The sequence below is a fragment of the Ptychodera flava genome, chromosome 18 (genome assembly GCF_041260155.1).
Source record: "Ptychodera flava strain L36383 chromosome 18, AS_Pfla_20210202, whole genome shotgun sequence".
Classification (NCBI taxonomy): domain Eukaryota; kingdom Metazoa; phylum Hemichordata; class Enteropneusta; family Ptychoderidae; genus Ptychodera; species Ptychodera flava.
The window spans coordinates 21,810,910-21,826,391 of record NC_091945.1 but is presented as its reverse complement, the minus strand read 5'-3'; the positions used below and the strand labels follow the sequence as shown (position 1 = coordinate 21,826,391).

The window sequence follows — 15,482 nt, the reverse complement described above, 5'->3', positions numbered from 1 at the left end:
TCTGCTATAATTGTCTGAAGCGATTGACTTGATAATTTAAGGTAGATCGCGCCTCGATGATAGATATTCGGACTCTCAAACTTTTACAATTCTTTTCCAGTCTACCACTTTTGGGGCTCATTTTGAAACTCTTGGAGAAAGAAAAACTTTCACTGGTTTAGTTTTTGGAAAATCTAAAATTTTATCTTCCCTCCATAAAGTTAACACAGGGATGGCGGCCATTTTGAATTTCAAATATCAGTAAATCTTCGGTACTTTGTTTCTTTAGCACTAAAATTTGCACGGTGACCCCTGATTTTTATTCTCGATTTTGAAAGGAAACAGTTGAAAGTTTCATTCAGGAAAGTTAGAGCAAAAGTTAAAGTCTTTCACCTTCGAGGCGCATACCTTAATATCACAGCTGTCGATGTAATATAAAGAAACGAATGCTGGTCTGGAGCACTTCTGTCTGGTAGGGCTAGAAAAACCCAGATGCACGCTGACTGCGCATGTCAATATTACGTTGATGAAGTAGATTGCCAGACCAACTTGTGCACTGCATGTGCATGTTGAAAATAACACAGCATATATTCCGATCTTTACCAGAAACTGTTGAATCGTCAGGCAAATTTGATCATTGAAACTAGCAAAATTAGCAGAGTTTATTCCAAATAAAACAAATTGACTGACTGGAAGCATGAAGCAACATACCATCCCGGATGAAGAAGTCTTGTGAAACGCGATACTCTGTTAGTATGCCTGGAATATAAAGTGATATTACCACACATTTCGTGGGCCATATGCTCGATGAATTAAAAAAGAAAATGTCAAAAAATCTACTCAGCCCCTCTAGTCACGTATTCATTTATTCGTTAATTTATTTATTCATTCATTCATTCATTCATTTATCTATTTTTCATTTATTCACTTTGTTGTATTTATTTATTTATTTATCTATATATCTATGCCTATCAATTTTGTAAAGATACCACACATATGATATTCCATAGAATGCTACAGATGACTGAACTGTCAGATACAGAAAGTCACACATACCTGTAATTTCAGTGGTCGTATGCGCGATAAAGTAAAGAGCTTTACGATCAGAACGGTAAGAAATATTCCGGATTCACACGCGACACTTTATCTCAATTCACCATACACCTTGAAGGGATGATGCTCCTCCTACCTAGTTTGTTTAAAAATCAGACGTAGGGTACGCCGACTGTTGTCATAAAAAGTTGCGGAAATTCTGCACGCAGCAAAATATTCGTAACAAAGCCTGTACGTGTTGGCTTTTGTGTGACTAGATTTAAAATATGCTTGGCATCAATGTTAAGGGAATTTGATGATATTCAAAAGAACAGGTAACGGTCCAATGCCAGCAGTGTGCGACGTGGTGTAATAGTAAGACTATTGAAATCCGTCTTCGCAAGCCAGTCTCTGTCTATTGATGAGAAGACTTTACTGGACTCGGGAAAGTTGATGTCTTGCAATCTGGTGAACGTCCAAGCTTTTTCATAGGCAGCCAATAAAGCTCTCCGAATCCGTTGAAAGAGTTGTTCACGTTTGGATTTCTAGTTGGGAGGCGGGGATTATTTTTTCTCGTATCGGTGAACCTGTGGCTAATTTTATTTCGCTTGCCAGTGAGCATGCGAGGAATTGGCGGGTGGGCATTGATTCCTATACTGACAGGTATCAGCGAAAATGTCATTCTTTCTCAGCCAGCAGCATGAAAAAGGAGAGTATGATTCCGCTGTTTTCGGCGGTTTGCCGAAGAGGAAGGAAAACCAGGTGGCAAGAAGATAGAAGACGCGGGACATTTGCAATGGGAAGAGGGTAGGTTGCATGTCCTTGTATTCTTCTCACTTTGCTGTGAACGTCATTCTAAATACGTTGTGGGAACAATCTTGAACATGACTTATCACAAAGATCTTAGCGTTAATGTTTCAGAGGCGTCCAGCCAATTGGGTTTTGTGGTTGTTTTCTGTTTTTTGTTTTTGTTTGTTTTTTTTTGTGTTTGTTTCTTTTTTGTTTGTTTGTTTTTGCTTTGCCTTTTTGGTTTTTTTGGGGGGAGGGGGTTATTTTTTGAGAATATGTATAAAGGGTATTTTACATGTAAATATACAAATCAAAGGTATTTTGAACACTGTTAAAATATCGAAGGGAACTGGGAGTTGTTAGCGGGTGCTTTATTACGATTATTACAAAATCTTCAGCATTGCCTATTATATAGCCTTGCTCAGTCTCTCAACACTCTATACATGGAACCTCGCAACTTCCCCCATTCCCACTAAAACAACTATTCTCACCACTACAAAAGTCATTACTGCTCTCTACTCGTCACAAGGGTTTGCCCCTTCCCAAGCCAGTCTTCTGCCCACAAACAAACAAATGACAATTGCTGCCAAAAATCCGAGAAGTTGCACGCTTTCTCGACCTTTGCCCGACGTGCAGAATACTAAATCTAGTAAAATCACCCACCCGCCCACCAAGTTAAATAATCTATTAACACTTTTTTCACAGACTACTTCGTTTGCGCCCCCTCTATGTTTTTTCAACGGCACATGTCAGTGTTACATAGCAGTTTTTCAGATATGTTTGAGTTCCATCAAGATGTCTTTCAAGCGACAGAAGTATCACGTAGTTTATTCGCAACTATATTACACCCACTCCATTTTACAGATTATTTGCTCCTGTGGAAGGTAGGGCAGTATCCCCGTTGTGTGTAAGGTGTTGAATGAGAGAACACATTTCAGCGTGCGATGAGCAATAGTGACGTCAGCAACGGTAGAATTTTCTCCGCACTCTGATAATTTTTCTACAACTGTATCGGACATCCGCCCCCACTCTAAAAAATACTTCCAGCGATTACCGTAGGGCGGGGCCTGCCTTAAATCTCTGAACTTCTTTGAAGTAAGCTTATGACTAATTTGCAAGATACTAACTCTTGGACAAAAGTTCAGAGACAAGAACTGCCGTATCCCCCGTTCCAGTCTAATGGTGAATTTTCGGGTGACGTCATTTGAACTAGTCATGCGGTGACTTATTCATTCTGTGGAAAGCCGTGTAGTGCTATTTCTGACTAAAGTCAGATACATTTTGCTGTCGTTCATTCAAAACAATAATCACAAGAAAAGGCGATAAAGCTTAGAGGGAGATGGGAGTTTCTCAACCTAGTGAGAAATATAGTTAATTCGAATTCCCTATTGAAAATAATGTTCACAAATTAAGCGCTTGTGCGTGGCAGACAGTTATTAGGTATTTTACAATGGTCGACTAGTGTTTACCTGTACTTTTTAGACTGACCAACAAGATTTGCTATGTGCGACTATTTTTTATATGATTAACGAAATTTGTTAACATTACTTGTCTAACTTTAACAAAAATCCGGTCACATGTGTACGTTTCGTTGACAACGTAGATATGCGACCTGCTTTTTTGTACAAGTGTACCGTCTCCTGCACATCCACTCAGAACGACACACAAAGGGAACCGTTATTTCGGCGACGTCCACTAACGTCGACAACCCACCTTGGCGTTCAGCTCGGAACAGTCGGAACGGGAAGCAGCTTAAAGAACGGTCTGTATGACGAACTGAGTTTTGATGGGTTGGAAATACGACAGGTTAGGGCAAGAGTGTTGACCTCGTGTTGATCGCGTTGACCTCCGACATCAAACTGGAAATGGATTGTTTGTGATCTAGATTGAACTTTAATTCTTTCGCTCTGTAGCTGATTCATATAAAATGTAAACGAGCAACATGGCGCACAGTAATGCCAAATCGCCATCTCACAATCTCCGTTTCGTAGTTAGACTATTTTTCCTACTCATACTCCTCTTTGGTAAGTATACTTTGTCTCCGGAGTAAAGCACTGAATATTTTCATCATTTTAATACTAACCTTCAGTTATGCATATACTAATATATGATAGCAAGCAGATCTAATCAACATTCCTCTTTCATTGTGATTTTGTGTGTGTGTATATATATATATATATATATATATATATATATATATATATATATATATATATATATATATATATATCATAGAACTCATACAGCCTATATATGTGTGTATGTACCATACAACTATAAAGGGAATTATCAATTCTAATCGCCACCATCTGACAAGGTGCCATTAGGTAAATAGAGTGAGACGCGTGCTCTGTCATACAGTGACATTGGTTCATGCATTGTTCACGTTAGCAACGCCAATACAAAACAACAAAATAACCAAATTCCAAAGTCTATAACGTCATAGCAATATAAATCATCAGCTTGAGACATAGTTTGAACTGGAGGTTGGTTAGGCCACTGGCTCTTGAAGTTGCCAATTTGGCATACGCAGAAAAAAATGTGTCTTTTACGTTGCTACATTAAACACTACGCGCCTGTGGATGAGGCCGGTACACTTCAGCCTCGTTCTAGGCTTCCATACTGCGGCTGACATGCACTGTGTTGTCTGCAAATCTACCATACATGTAAAGTGTGCAAGGCAGAAGTGTTGATCACGATTTGAACAGTATTTTGTAATCACATGGATGTAATTATAATCCAAGATTTTTTTCATATTTTATGTCATACAACACAATATCATATGCCATAGTTGTCAGTCTTCCCCAAACTGAAATAATATCTTTCGCGCAATTATCCTAAAGCTATGGAAGACCGGTCACGACATGCGACATGCGAGTTTTTTTTTTGAACTGCGACCAGGGAGTTCTTAAACTGCGACATGCGAGTTCTTAAACTGCGACATGCGGGTTGCAAAACTAATATGGCGTTTGCATACATGTCATTTCGTTCTCCTCCTAACGATGGATTACAGAGGTAGAGACGAGCTTATTTCTGCATACTTCTACAATGGATACACCCTGGGAGAAATAGCGGCCACGTTAGGACTCCGACATGTAGGGAAGACCGGTCACGACCTGCGACATACGACCTGCGTCTTTAAACTGTGATCTGCGACCTAACCCTAACCCTAACCCTAACCCCTAACGCTAACTAACCCTAAGTTATGCCGTTACAATTTTTCCCTCCCTTGGCCTAACCTCCAGGGTTGAGAGCGAAGTAAGGCTTTTTACCAGAGAAAACCTAACCCTAACCCCTACCCTAACCCTAACCCTAACCCCTAACCCTAACCCTAACCGCAGATCGCAGTTTTAAAAACTCGCATGTCGCATGTCGTGACCGGTCTTCCATATAAGGGACCGTTCAGTTTTTACGGCTGGGGGGGCCCGGCAAAATCCAGGGGGGTCATCATAATTTTGGAATCCACGAAGGGGGGGTCATCACTTTTTCACTGGTAGGAAAGGGGGGTCACCACATTTTCAAAAACATAATACCTAAAATAAAGTTCACTTTATGCCATGGCCATGATCGACCCTCTTTACCGGCGGGCCGCCTTCGGCGGCCCACTACAATAAATATATACTTTATGTATTACCCATGACCCTCTTAACGGGCAACGCCTTTGGTGGCCCACTCCAAGTAGGTTTACTTCATGCAATGGCCATGATCGACCCTCGTTACCGGCATCTTAACGCCGGACGCCTTCAGCGGCCATGGTCAGTAAAGTTTACTTCGTGCAATGGCCATGATCGACCCTCTTTTTACCAGCGGGCCACCTTTGGTTGCCCACTAGAATAAAGTTGACTTTACATAGTGGCCCATGACCCTCTTAACCGGAGGGCTGCCTTTAGTGAACCACTCAAATAAAGTTTACTTTGTACAATGTCCATGGACATAAGTTGTCCATGGAAATGAAGTTCAAAATTGCCTTACAGTTGTCCTGATTAACAGACGTTTGCATGGATGTGGCTGAGAAGTTTGTGCACTTTCATCTCTGCTACACGAATAAAGTGCGCCGCGTACCGGAGTTCAAATCCAAACCGTGCGGGTAAATTTGACATATGGGTTTTGGTTATTTTTCAGCGGGGGGGGGGGGGGGGGGTCATCAAATTTTTTCGTCTGACAAAGGGGGGGGGTCATCATTTTTTCTCGAAAAATTCAGGGGGGGGTCATCATTTTTTTGAACACCGGCGACAAGATTTTGCCGCCCCCCCCCCCCAGCCGTAAAAACTGAACGGTCCCTAAAGCAGTTTAATCGTATTTTTTTCCCTAAGAATATATACTGTTTGTAGCATCGACATGTCCTTCCGTAACACTGAAAGTAGTTTCTTATTTTCAGCGCCATCATCATCATTGGACATGATAAACCAATGCCCCGAGGAGTGGCCCTTTGAATATTGCCCCCGTGAAAACGACACGGACGATCACGTGGTCTGTTGTCTGGCTGACGAAGAGTATAGTTGTTGTCTCGAAGACCATCTAAGGTACGATAATATAACCCCTACCTGAAGAGCCCACAAAAATGACACTCAGGAACGCGCGGACGAGTAGGCATCTCAGAAAATTTATGTTATAATACACTTTAACGTTGATGCTTTCGTCATTACTTTTGCAAAAATGACGTAATCAAATCGACCCCCTAACTCCGTGTTCTCGGCTTTTGATATAAAGACTCCAGCACGGTGTTGTGCCCCCGAACAAGGCACTTTACTCCTCATTGCTCCATTTTGTTTTGTATTATTATTATTATTATTATTCTTTATTTCAGGCCATAAGCCCATACAGTAAAATGTACAAAAATTACAACATTACATCTAAGAAATAAAGCTAGAAAAAACTTAATAAAGAATACTCTTACAATGTTTCCAGAAACTGGACTGAAAATAAGAGTCGGAATTAACACAGCTGCGAATAACAGGGTTTTCGCTTTTCCACAACCGTTCACAAAATGCAAACAACAATTTACGATGAAGCGAGGTAAAATTCAGAATATTTCTGCTAACAAAGTTTAAACTTATACTTGTATCACGCTTCAGATTAAATATCAATCTCAATGCATTATTGTAGGCTACTTTCAGTGAAGACATTTGTTTGACACTGTAATTACACCAAACATTAAGACAATAAACGCTATATAAAAAACTCTTGTAAAGAGTACACTTCACTTTATGTGAGCAATTGCAAAATTACGTAAAATAAAATTAGCTCTAGCATAAAAACACGCAGCTGCCGTTGCACATCAGCATCATCTGTACCTGAAGAAGACATAATATAGCCAAGATACTTTTTTGTACACACAAACTTAAGAGGTTTACCATACAGTAGTACACAGGGTATTCTCATACTGTGAGCTTTCCAGGACTTTGGGAAAATTGCCATACATTCTGTCTTTGCAGTATGAAAGATAATGTCGTGCTGATTCCCATAATGCTCACAAACGTTACTTAGTTTCTGTAATGCTTTAACCGACGGACAAATCAAGACTAAATCATCGGCATAGAACAATGGTTAACAATGGTATTTGCCAGGTGACAACCCACACCGGCTGACTTAAGCTTACTACTTAAACCATCTACATACATGGCAAACAGCTTGGGCGAAAGGATACTACCTTGACGAACACCGTTAGTTACCCCAAAAGAGTTAGAAACTGCAGATGCCCATCCTGTAATTGAGTACTCCTGTTGGATGAGTAATAAAATAAAATTAAAAAGATAAAAATACATCGTGCGAATGAATTTCACGCCGGAATTACTTATACCAACCTATTTACGTACCAACCTACTTACCTACTTATGTTTATGCATACATATACTGACATATACAGCACTCATTTTTAGAACGACCGTATGCAGTTGAAGCCAGATTCTGAATATCGCTAATCATAAATAATATTGATTAATTAAATAATTAATATTTAATTACTTTTTAATTTGTCTTTTCATTCTGTGTAGGGAGTGGTTGATCTTTTTGGTCTGTATCTTTATCGCTGTGGCGTTTATCGGTATGCTGGTGATGATTGCCGTGTGCTGTGGTTTTTGCACCTGTCTGACGTGTTGCCATTCCTACTTCCATGGAGACAAACACTCGAGGAGACCTAGAAACGAAGTTCATGTTTATGAATCGGGCAACCATCCGACAGTTGTCATCATTGACAAGAAACACACGTAGCATGGTTTGACGTCATGGCGTAATGGGAAGCAAGCGTTTCGCTTGCGGGAATCCTCGTATAAGGGAGCCTTCAGTAATTACAGGGGGGTGGGCCGGGGGAATTGGGGGGAGGGTCACTTTTTAGAAAACAGTTCAAGGGGGAGGGTCACTTTTTATAAACCTATCTTGGGGGGAGGGTCACTTTTGACAGAAGCTGATATTATGGCCAAAACTTTGATTGTCCGTGTGATATTTCCTGAATAGGAAATCACCAACAAAATATGCACACACTTATAGACCGCCATGCATAGTGAATTGACATTTGGTGAGATTCCAAAATCAAATTTCTTACACAACCATAGACTTGTAACCACTCTAGTCTAATCAAGAACAATAATGTGAATAATCAAGCATACATAAATGCACAGATTTATCTAATTTTGTACTGAAAAAAATTATTCATAGTTTCATCATAGACCCCAATGCATAGTGAATCGACATTTTGGTGAAATTCCAAAATCAAATTTCTTGCACAACCATGGACTTGTAACCACTCTAGTCTTATCAAGAACAATAATGTGAATAATCAAGCATACATAAATGCACAGATTTATCTAATTTTGTACTGAAAAAAAATTATTCATAGTTTCATCATAGACCCCAATGCATAGTGTATGGACATTTTGGTGAAATTCTGAAATCATATTTCTTGCACAACCATAGACTTGTAACCACTGTAGTCTAATCAAGAACAATAATCTAAATAATCAAGCATGCATAAATGCACAGATTTATCTAATTTTGTACTGAAAAAAATTATTCATAGTTTCATCATAGACCCCAATGCATAGTGTATTGAATGACATTTGGTGAAATTCCAAAATCAAATTTCTTACACAACCATAGACTTGTAACCACTGTAGTCTAATCAAGAAAATTAATATCAATAATCAAGAGTACACAAATGCAAAGATTTACCTATTTTTGTATTGGAAAAAACTATTCATAATTTCATCATAAACACCATGGATAGTGAACCAACTTTTTAGATGAAATTCAGAAATCAATTTCTTGTACACAAATGTTCATTTTACTTCCCTATTCAAGCAAAGTACATTTAAATACATTATCAAAATATATAAAATACAGATATAGCATGTTTTGTGGGGTAAATTGTCAATAATTTGCCTGATAGACTCCATGTATTATGATTTGATATTTTTGGATGAAGCACTAAATCAGCTACATCTTGCCTTCTTATAGTTGCACAAAATATGGTGACCCTCCCTAAAATGTATGAAATACCATATCTCTTCAAAAATTCTTGCGTGATAAATTGCGACTGTCCCTCCAAAAACACCAGCCCTCCCCTCTGTAATTTGTCCCTAACATAACAATTGAACCAATTGTTATTTAAATTAGCTGATACTGTTTTAGTTATTCCGGGGAGAATACCGCAGTGGTTGGGGGGGGGAGGGTCAAGTTTTAGAATGTCGGACAAGGGGGAGGGTCACATTTTAGACAGGAGGATTGGGGGGAGGGTCACATTTTACAGTACAGGTGTTCGCGAAATTCCCCCGGCCCACCCCCCTGTAATTACTGAAGGCTCCCTAATATGTGACTTTGGCATTTTCACCGTCGTCGCAGCATAATAGCAAAACAGCAACATTACAAAAAGTCACATGCCAGTCATTATATCTTGATACTGACGAAAATAGTGGCCTTAACCCCGAAATAGACCATTGACATTGACCTGAATTGCGTAACATTTTATTAATGCTAGCTGTGAATTCGAAATGTCTGAAGACGATGCACTTATACGCGAAGGGTAATTTTTACAATGGAGATTTTTCGTCAAACCCCTACATTTAGGAAATATATATTATTGAAAAGGTGGGGATCAATACTAACGCTATCTCCATGATATAAGCTTATACTTCAATTATTTTCTAATCAATATCCCGAGAAATTTTTATACAAAATATAATTGAATCAAAAGAACTTTTTACTGAAGTTGTATCTGTTTCACGTTTTCACTGTACAGACTCTCAAACGGACAATGACGAAAGACCCCTGGTCCAAAATGCACATCACTGTACAGCGTGTTTCGTCTTATACATAAAATTCGCAAGACAATTTTAAAAACAGTGGGCATAAGTTCACTTCTACAGACGAAATGATGCAAAAACCCATGTAGGAATTGGTATAGGAAGAAAACCCGCAAGTTTGGGTCACCATTGAATAAGCGTTGCACGCCACAGGTGTTCTGCAGTTAATTACAATGGATGTTCATGAGTCACGATTTCCTATCTCCGTACCGTCGTCGCCGTCCAAGACTGGCACACTTAGTGGCCAGTATTTGCAATACTTCTATAACCAAACGACGGAGTGGTTTGTGACATAATAATTTTATAAACATACTTGGGTCAACGTCATTCAGGTATGCATTGCCCTGGTGAATTCAGTCCCACATAATAATTTAATAAATATTATCTTCCCCTTGTTTTTGCGTTATGTACCCGTTTACACATAAATATAAATAAAAAATTATAAGCATGCACAAATATTGAAGTTCTCTGTTTATTCAAAACACTAAGACTCAACATACTGTACATAAAACCATAGACTCTCGAGTTTTTCTCGAGAGTCTATGATAAAACTCGGCAAGTGTACATTAACTTTGTAGAATTTGCACGAAAACATGGATGCGTAATTTTGTGATACTGTATTTATAGAAATAGTACTTTCAGTATTGCAGTTCATTATACTAAATTTTCTGAATATTGTTTTAGTGATGGTGTATTTTCCTGAACCACTCGAACACATTTAGACGGGGGGGGGGGGGGGGGGCTTCCCTTGTACAAGGTAACATACATACATACATACATACATACATACATACATACATACATACATACATACATACATACATACAGACAGACAGACAGACAGACAGACAGACAGACAGACAGACAGACAGACAGACAGACAGACAGACAGACACGCAACACAGTAATAAATTACGGAAACGGCTCAAGAAAACACTGAACAATATTTTGGAGTTTACGTTTTACACTGTCATAATTCACCATTTAAATTGGGGGATGATGTCTATATATGTATGTCATACTGAAGTAAAATATGGGATATGGGTCCGAAGCGATCATGGTATGACGTATGTGTAACTATTACCAGACAGAAAATGAAAATTCCCTCTATATGTCAGTATATGCTGCAGTTGTCGAACAAAAGTTAACACAGGGCTGCTAGCTATTTCAGATACACAACAATTTATTTCTCGGGTACTGACGTTTGCACGGTGACTCTTGAGTTTGAAAGAGAATGGTTGAAAGTCTCCTGGAGGAAAGTTTGAGCAAAGGTTTACATCTTTCACTTTCGTGGCGCATATTACCTAAAATCGCCAACAAGATTCGTATAGATTTAATAATTTTTAAAGAAGGACATGTATGCCGAGTGTGAGTTTTGATTGGTAGGAAACCTGGAAATACGACAGGTTAGGCCAAAAGTCGACCGTATGACCACCGATGCTGGAAATTGGCTGTTTGCCGCGGGTTGTTTTTGATCTGCATCGAACTTTGATTCATTCACACTGTATAGCCGATACATTTAAAACTAAACGAGCAACATGGCGCCAACTTACAATCTCTGCGTGGTGGTAAGACTGCTTGTCTCATTTATGCTCTTCCATCGTAAGTTGCTTGCCTTTTAACTAAATCACTCGATATTTTCAAGCATTTTTCATATAACTTTAGTTTCTGCTTGTACTTCGATTGGAAAACATGCAGCCCTGAACAAAATTGTTCTTCTTCATTTTTTTCACTGTCTAAATATATCGATGACAGTTTTGTATACAACATACAATATCTTATCACCACCGTCTGGCTTGGCGTCTTCAATTCAGTACGATGTGACCTATTCCGTCGTACCAATGACAATGGCTGCGGTAATGTTCATGTGACAACAAAAATAAATACAAGACGACAAAGTTCCAATGACGTCATTCCTATATAAATCATCAGAGAACTTGAAGCCATTTACTGTGTTGAAGCTAACCGGGTGTACATGTTAGAGGGTTAGTGGGACAGGAGAGAACATAGAGCCAAGCCTCGCTGGGTTGCCGTGTTAGCGATCCCAGTGACGCACTGCTGCACTGACACTGTGAGCAGTCTTCGTAGTGTGCGGCACACACAGCAAAAAAGTCTGCGTGAATATGCGCAGAACAAAAAAATCTGTCAAATACAGAATAAACAAACCCACAAATCTGTGTATATTTGGAAAACTTTGATTTTGAACTTTTTCCGTATGATCGCATGGTGATACAGAGTAAAAAAATATTATAGTTCTTTTTTCCATGTTTCCTATACATGTACAATCCTCATGATTGTATGCAGTGGCGTGCAGGCTTTCAACAAACGAACATCGTGTCGAATAGGAGTCCGTCGATCACAAAAAGCGGACGCACTTGAAACGTAATTTCTTTTGAGGGGGGGGGGGGGATTAGACCCCGATTCGTTTTGTGTGTTTATCAAAATCTTAAAGTTTGTGTATCTTTATTCATGTGTAGATTTGCACGACCAATGCGTTGAAGACAGGTTGGTAATATCCATACCATAGTAAACCGCACAGTTTTACTGAAACCAATTTTGCATCAAGGACGGTTTCGTGGGGCGAGGCGTTGTACCAAAATGAGGAAATGGTGCGTTAGTTTTTATGATCGACGATCCCTTAATCCGTATAAAATCGGTTATTAAATGTCATTTGATCACTCTTTCCCGTTCAGAATTACTTCACAAAACTCAATATTCTTTCACGCAATTCTCTCAAAGTGTTGTAATCTATTTGTAACATCGCAAAAGCATCGACTCTTTGCATCTAAACTATTGACTTGTTCTTCCGTAACACAGAGAGAACTGTTTCAGCGCCTGCATCACCGCCACAGCCACCACCACCACCATCATCACCATCATCATCATCATCGCCGCCATTGAACTTGACGAACCAATGTCCCGAAGAGTGGACGTTTGAGTACTGCCCCCGTGAAAACGACACGGACGATCACGTGATCTGTTGTCTTTCTCGAGATGAGTATAGTTGTTGTCTGGAAGCCAACTCAAGGTACGGCAAATATACTCCCACCAGCAGACTTCACGGCAATGACATTGAAGAATAGACAAAGAATATGTATTTCGGAAAGTTTCTGAGTACAACAAACTGTTGGTTTTTTCGTCTTTATTTTTTAACGCTGCGAGAGGGCAAACGTTGTTGTATATAACTCTGGGATTGTAAAAATTATAGCGTGCTAATGAATTTCACAAACATATCTATACCAATCAACCTACCCATAGGCCTACAAATCTATATATGAACATGAATGCATACTGCATCGCTCATGCGTAGTTTTTTATTTATTTATTATTAAATAATTAATTTATTTATTTATTTATTATTAACACCAGTTAGTTAATTATTATTAAACTATCAATGTTAAACATTACTTTTTTTATCTAATTATTAATCAATTGTTTTTATTTATTTTTGATTGATTTAATACATAAAATAGATATTTTTATGTTTCGGTTAATTCTTTGCAGGTCATTGTTCATGTCTTTGTTGATCATCTGTGTGATTGTGGTAGCTTTCTGTTGCTGAGTGTCGTTAAGTATTTGCTGCCAACACCACTGCCCAGAGGGAAACGAAGATCATCACTACGTACCGGTTACCATATTTTGACCAGACGATGAGATGGCGCTTTCGGGAATCCTCGCACGTGATCATCGCATCAGTAACAGCAAAGTAACACATTGCAAGAAAGGTTCCATTCCAGTCAGTGGCCATGTCTCAGTATTGGTGTAAATAGTGATCCTGATCTCTAAAAGAAGACAATTGACATTGTTTTATTGCATGACATTTTACACCACTGTGGCTTAGAAGTGTTTAATGAATAAGGGCCCGTTAACTCCAAGGCGTGCTTTTGAAAAGGTCATTTTCACCATAGTTTATTTTTTTGAAATGTAAAAGTGAAAATGTGTATAAAATACCAATGCGACCTCTATGATATATATTGAACTTATTTTCTTATTAACGTCCCGATAAAACCGACAAGTAATATTTATACGCAAAATATCACTCAAAAAGAGCTGTTTTACTCTGGCTGAAGTTGTTTCACCCTTTTCACTGTACAAAGTTTCAAACAGCACTGACAAACGACCCCTTGGTCCAAAAGTCACATCACCTTCTCAGCCCATTTAAGATAAAGGTGACATAGAAACCACTGCAGTACAGGAACACTGTTGAGTGACCAGGACATTCCACAGATGTTTAACATAATTACAGTCAATGCGCATGGTATGACGTAAAGATAAACACCCCGTTTGTTGCCAAATGTCATTCGTTATTTGTGAAGGGATACACTCTCGCTACAGAAGTCACGATTTTCTCTTCTCGAGACTAAGTTCCTGTGATGGTGCTGAGTGTAACGCGGGAATATCACCACGCCACACTCAGCAAACACAGTGGCCAGACTAACAATGTTTCCGTAGCCATTCGACATAGTGGTTCGTGACACAGAACTTTACGCATACTGGGTTCAAACTTATCCAGGTAAGCCTTGTCCAGGCGAATTAAAGTCCTCCGTAATCTTTTTACTAAATATCTTCATGCCATATCACTTCCTTTTTAAGATGGGCGTCATGTATCCGTTTACACATCAATAAAATTACAAGCATACACAAACGCTAGAGTTATCCACCGCTGAGACGCAATGCACTGTACATATTACTCAATATCTGTAAAGTAAAGGGAGGCGGTCGTCGGAACTCTTCTCAAAGGTTGCAAGGGACCCTTACGACTAATGTTTATACTGTATCTAGGGTACGTTGGCGATTGATAGAAGTTTAACATGTTTATTAACAATGGATATCGTAAAATTTAAATGTTGCAGCTATGTTGAAGGGATGCAAAAAGTCACACTTGCGCAGTTCACACGACCACCTCCCTCTTGCAATGAGTTTCGTTTGTCATGCGCGTCTTAGTCACCCTCGCCCCCAACCGTCTCATAAGTAGGCATGACCATAGTAGGTGAGGTGACCAAAGATTTAAAAAAAAATAAATACAAACATGAAAATAAAAAATACTACAGTAATATCCACGGGGAAGATGATGGCGCGCGTGCAGGACTTCTCACTATCCCCTTGCGGAACCTGCGCGAATTGCGGCTGTCAACAGTTTTTACAGGTATAGAAATACAGCTCTAAATGTTGTAGCGACTGATAATGAACTTACAAAACATATCAACCTTGGGCATCTTCGATGCTAGACAGTAACATATATACTTAAAGATCTTAACTGTAACTTACAATGTATTTTCGTTCATTTTTGTCCTGTTTGTAAAAACAAAGTATAGCTTTTTCTTCTACTCCATATATTATATCGGAGGAGTACTCAACTATAGTCGATGCAACCTGCATGTGTTT

At 39.1% G+C, this 15,482-nt stretch overlaps 2 protein-coding genes across 2 annotated transcripts; both read left to right on the top strand.

The window, feature by feature from the left end:
- The first annotated feature begins 3,506 nt into the window (after nt 1-3,506).
- LOC139117152 (uncharacterized) lies at nt 3,507-10,553 on the top strand. Its single transcript, XM_070680018.1, has 4 exons — nt 3,507-3,824; nt 6,179-6,323; nt 7,794-8,066; nt 9,595-10,553. The coding sequence occupies exons 1-3, from the start codon at nt 3,743-3,745 to the stop codon at nt 8,008-8,010; spliced, it is 444 nt and encodes a 147-aa protein (XP_070536119.1). The 5' UTR covers nt 3,507-3,742; the 3' UTR covers nt 8,011-8,066; nt 9,595-10,553.
- An 854-nt stretch (nt 10,554-11,407) lies between these two features.
- On the top strand, nt 11,408-13,206 carry LOC139117826 (uncharacterized). The gene is made up of 2 exons (XM_070681068.1): nt 11,408-11,699; nt 12,915-13,206. Exons 1-2 carry the CDS (start codon nt 11,636-11,638, stop codon nt 13,178-13,180), a joined length of 330 nt encoding a protein of 109 aa, XP_070537169.1. The 5' UTR covers nt 11,408-11,635; the 3' UTR covers nt 13,181-13,206.
- The last annotated feature ends 2,276 nt before the right edge of the window (nt 13,207-15,482 follow it).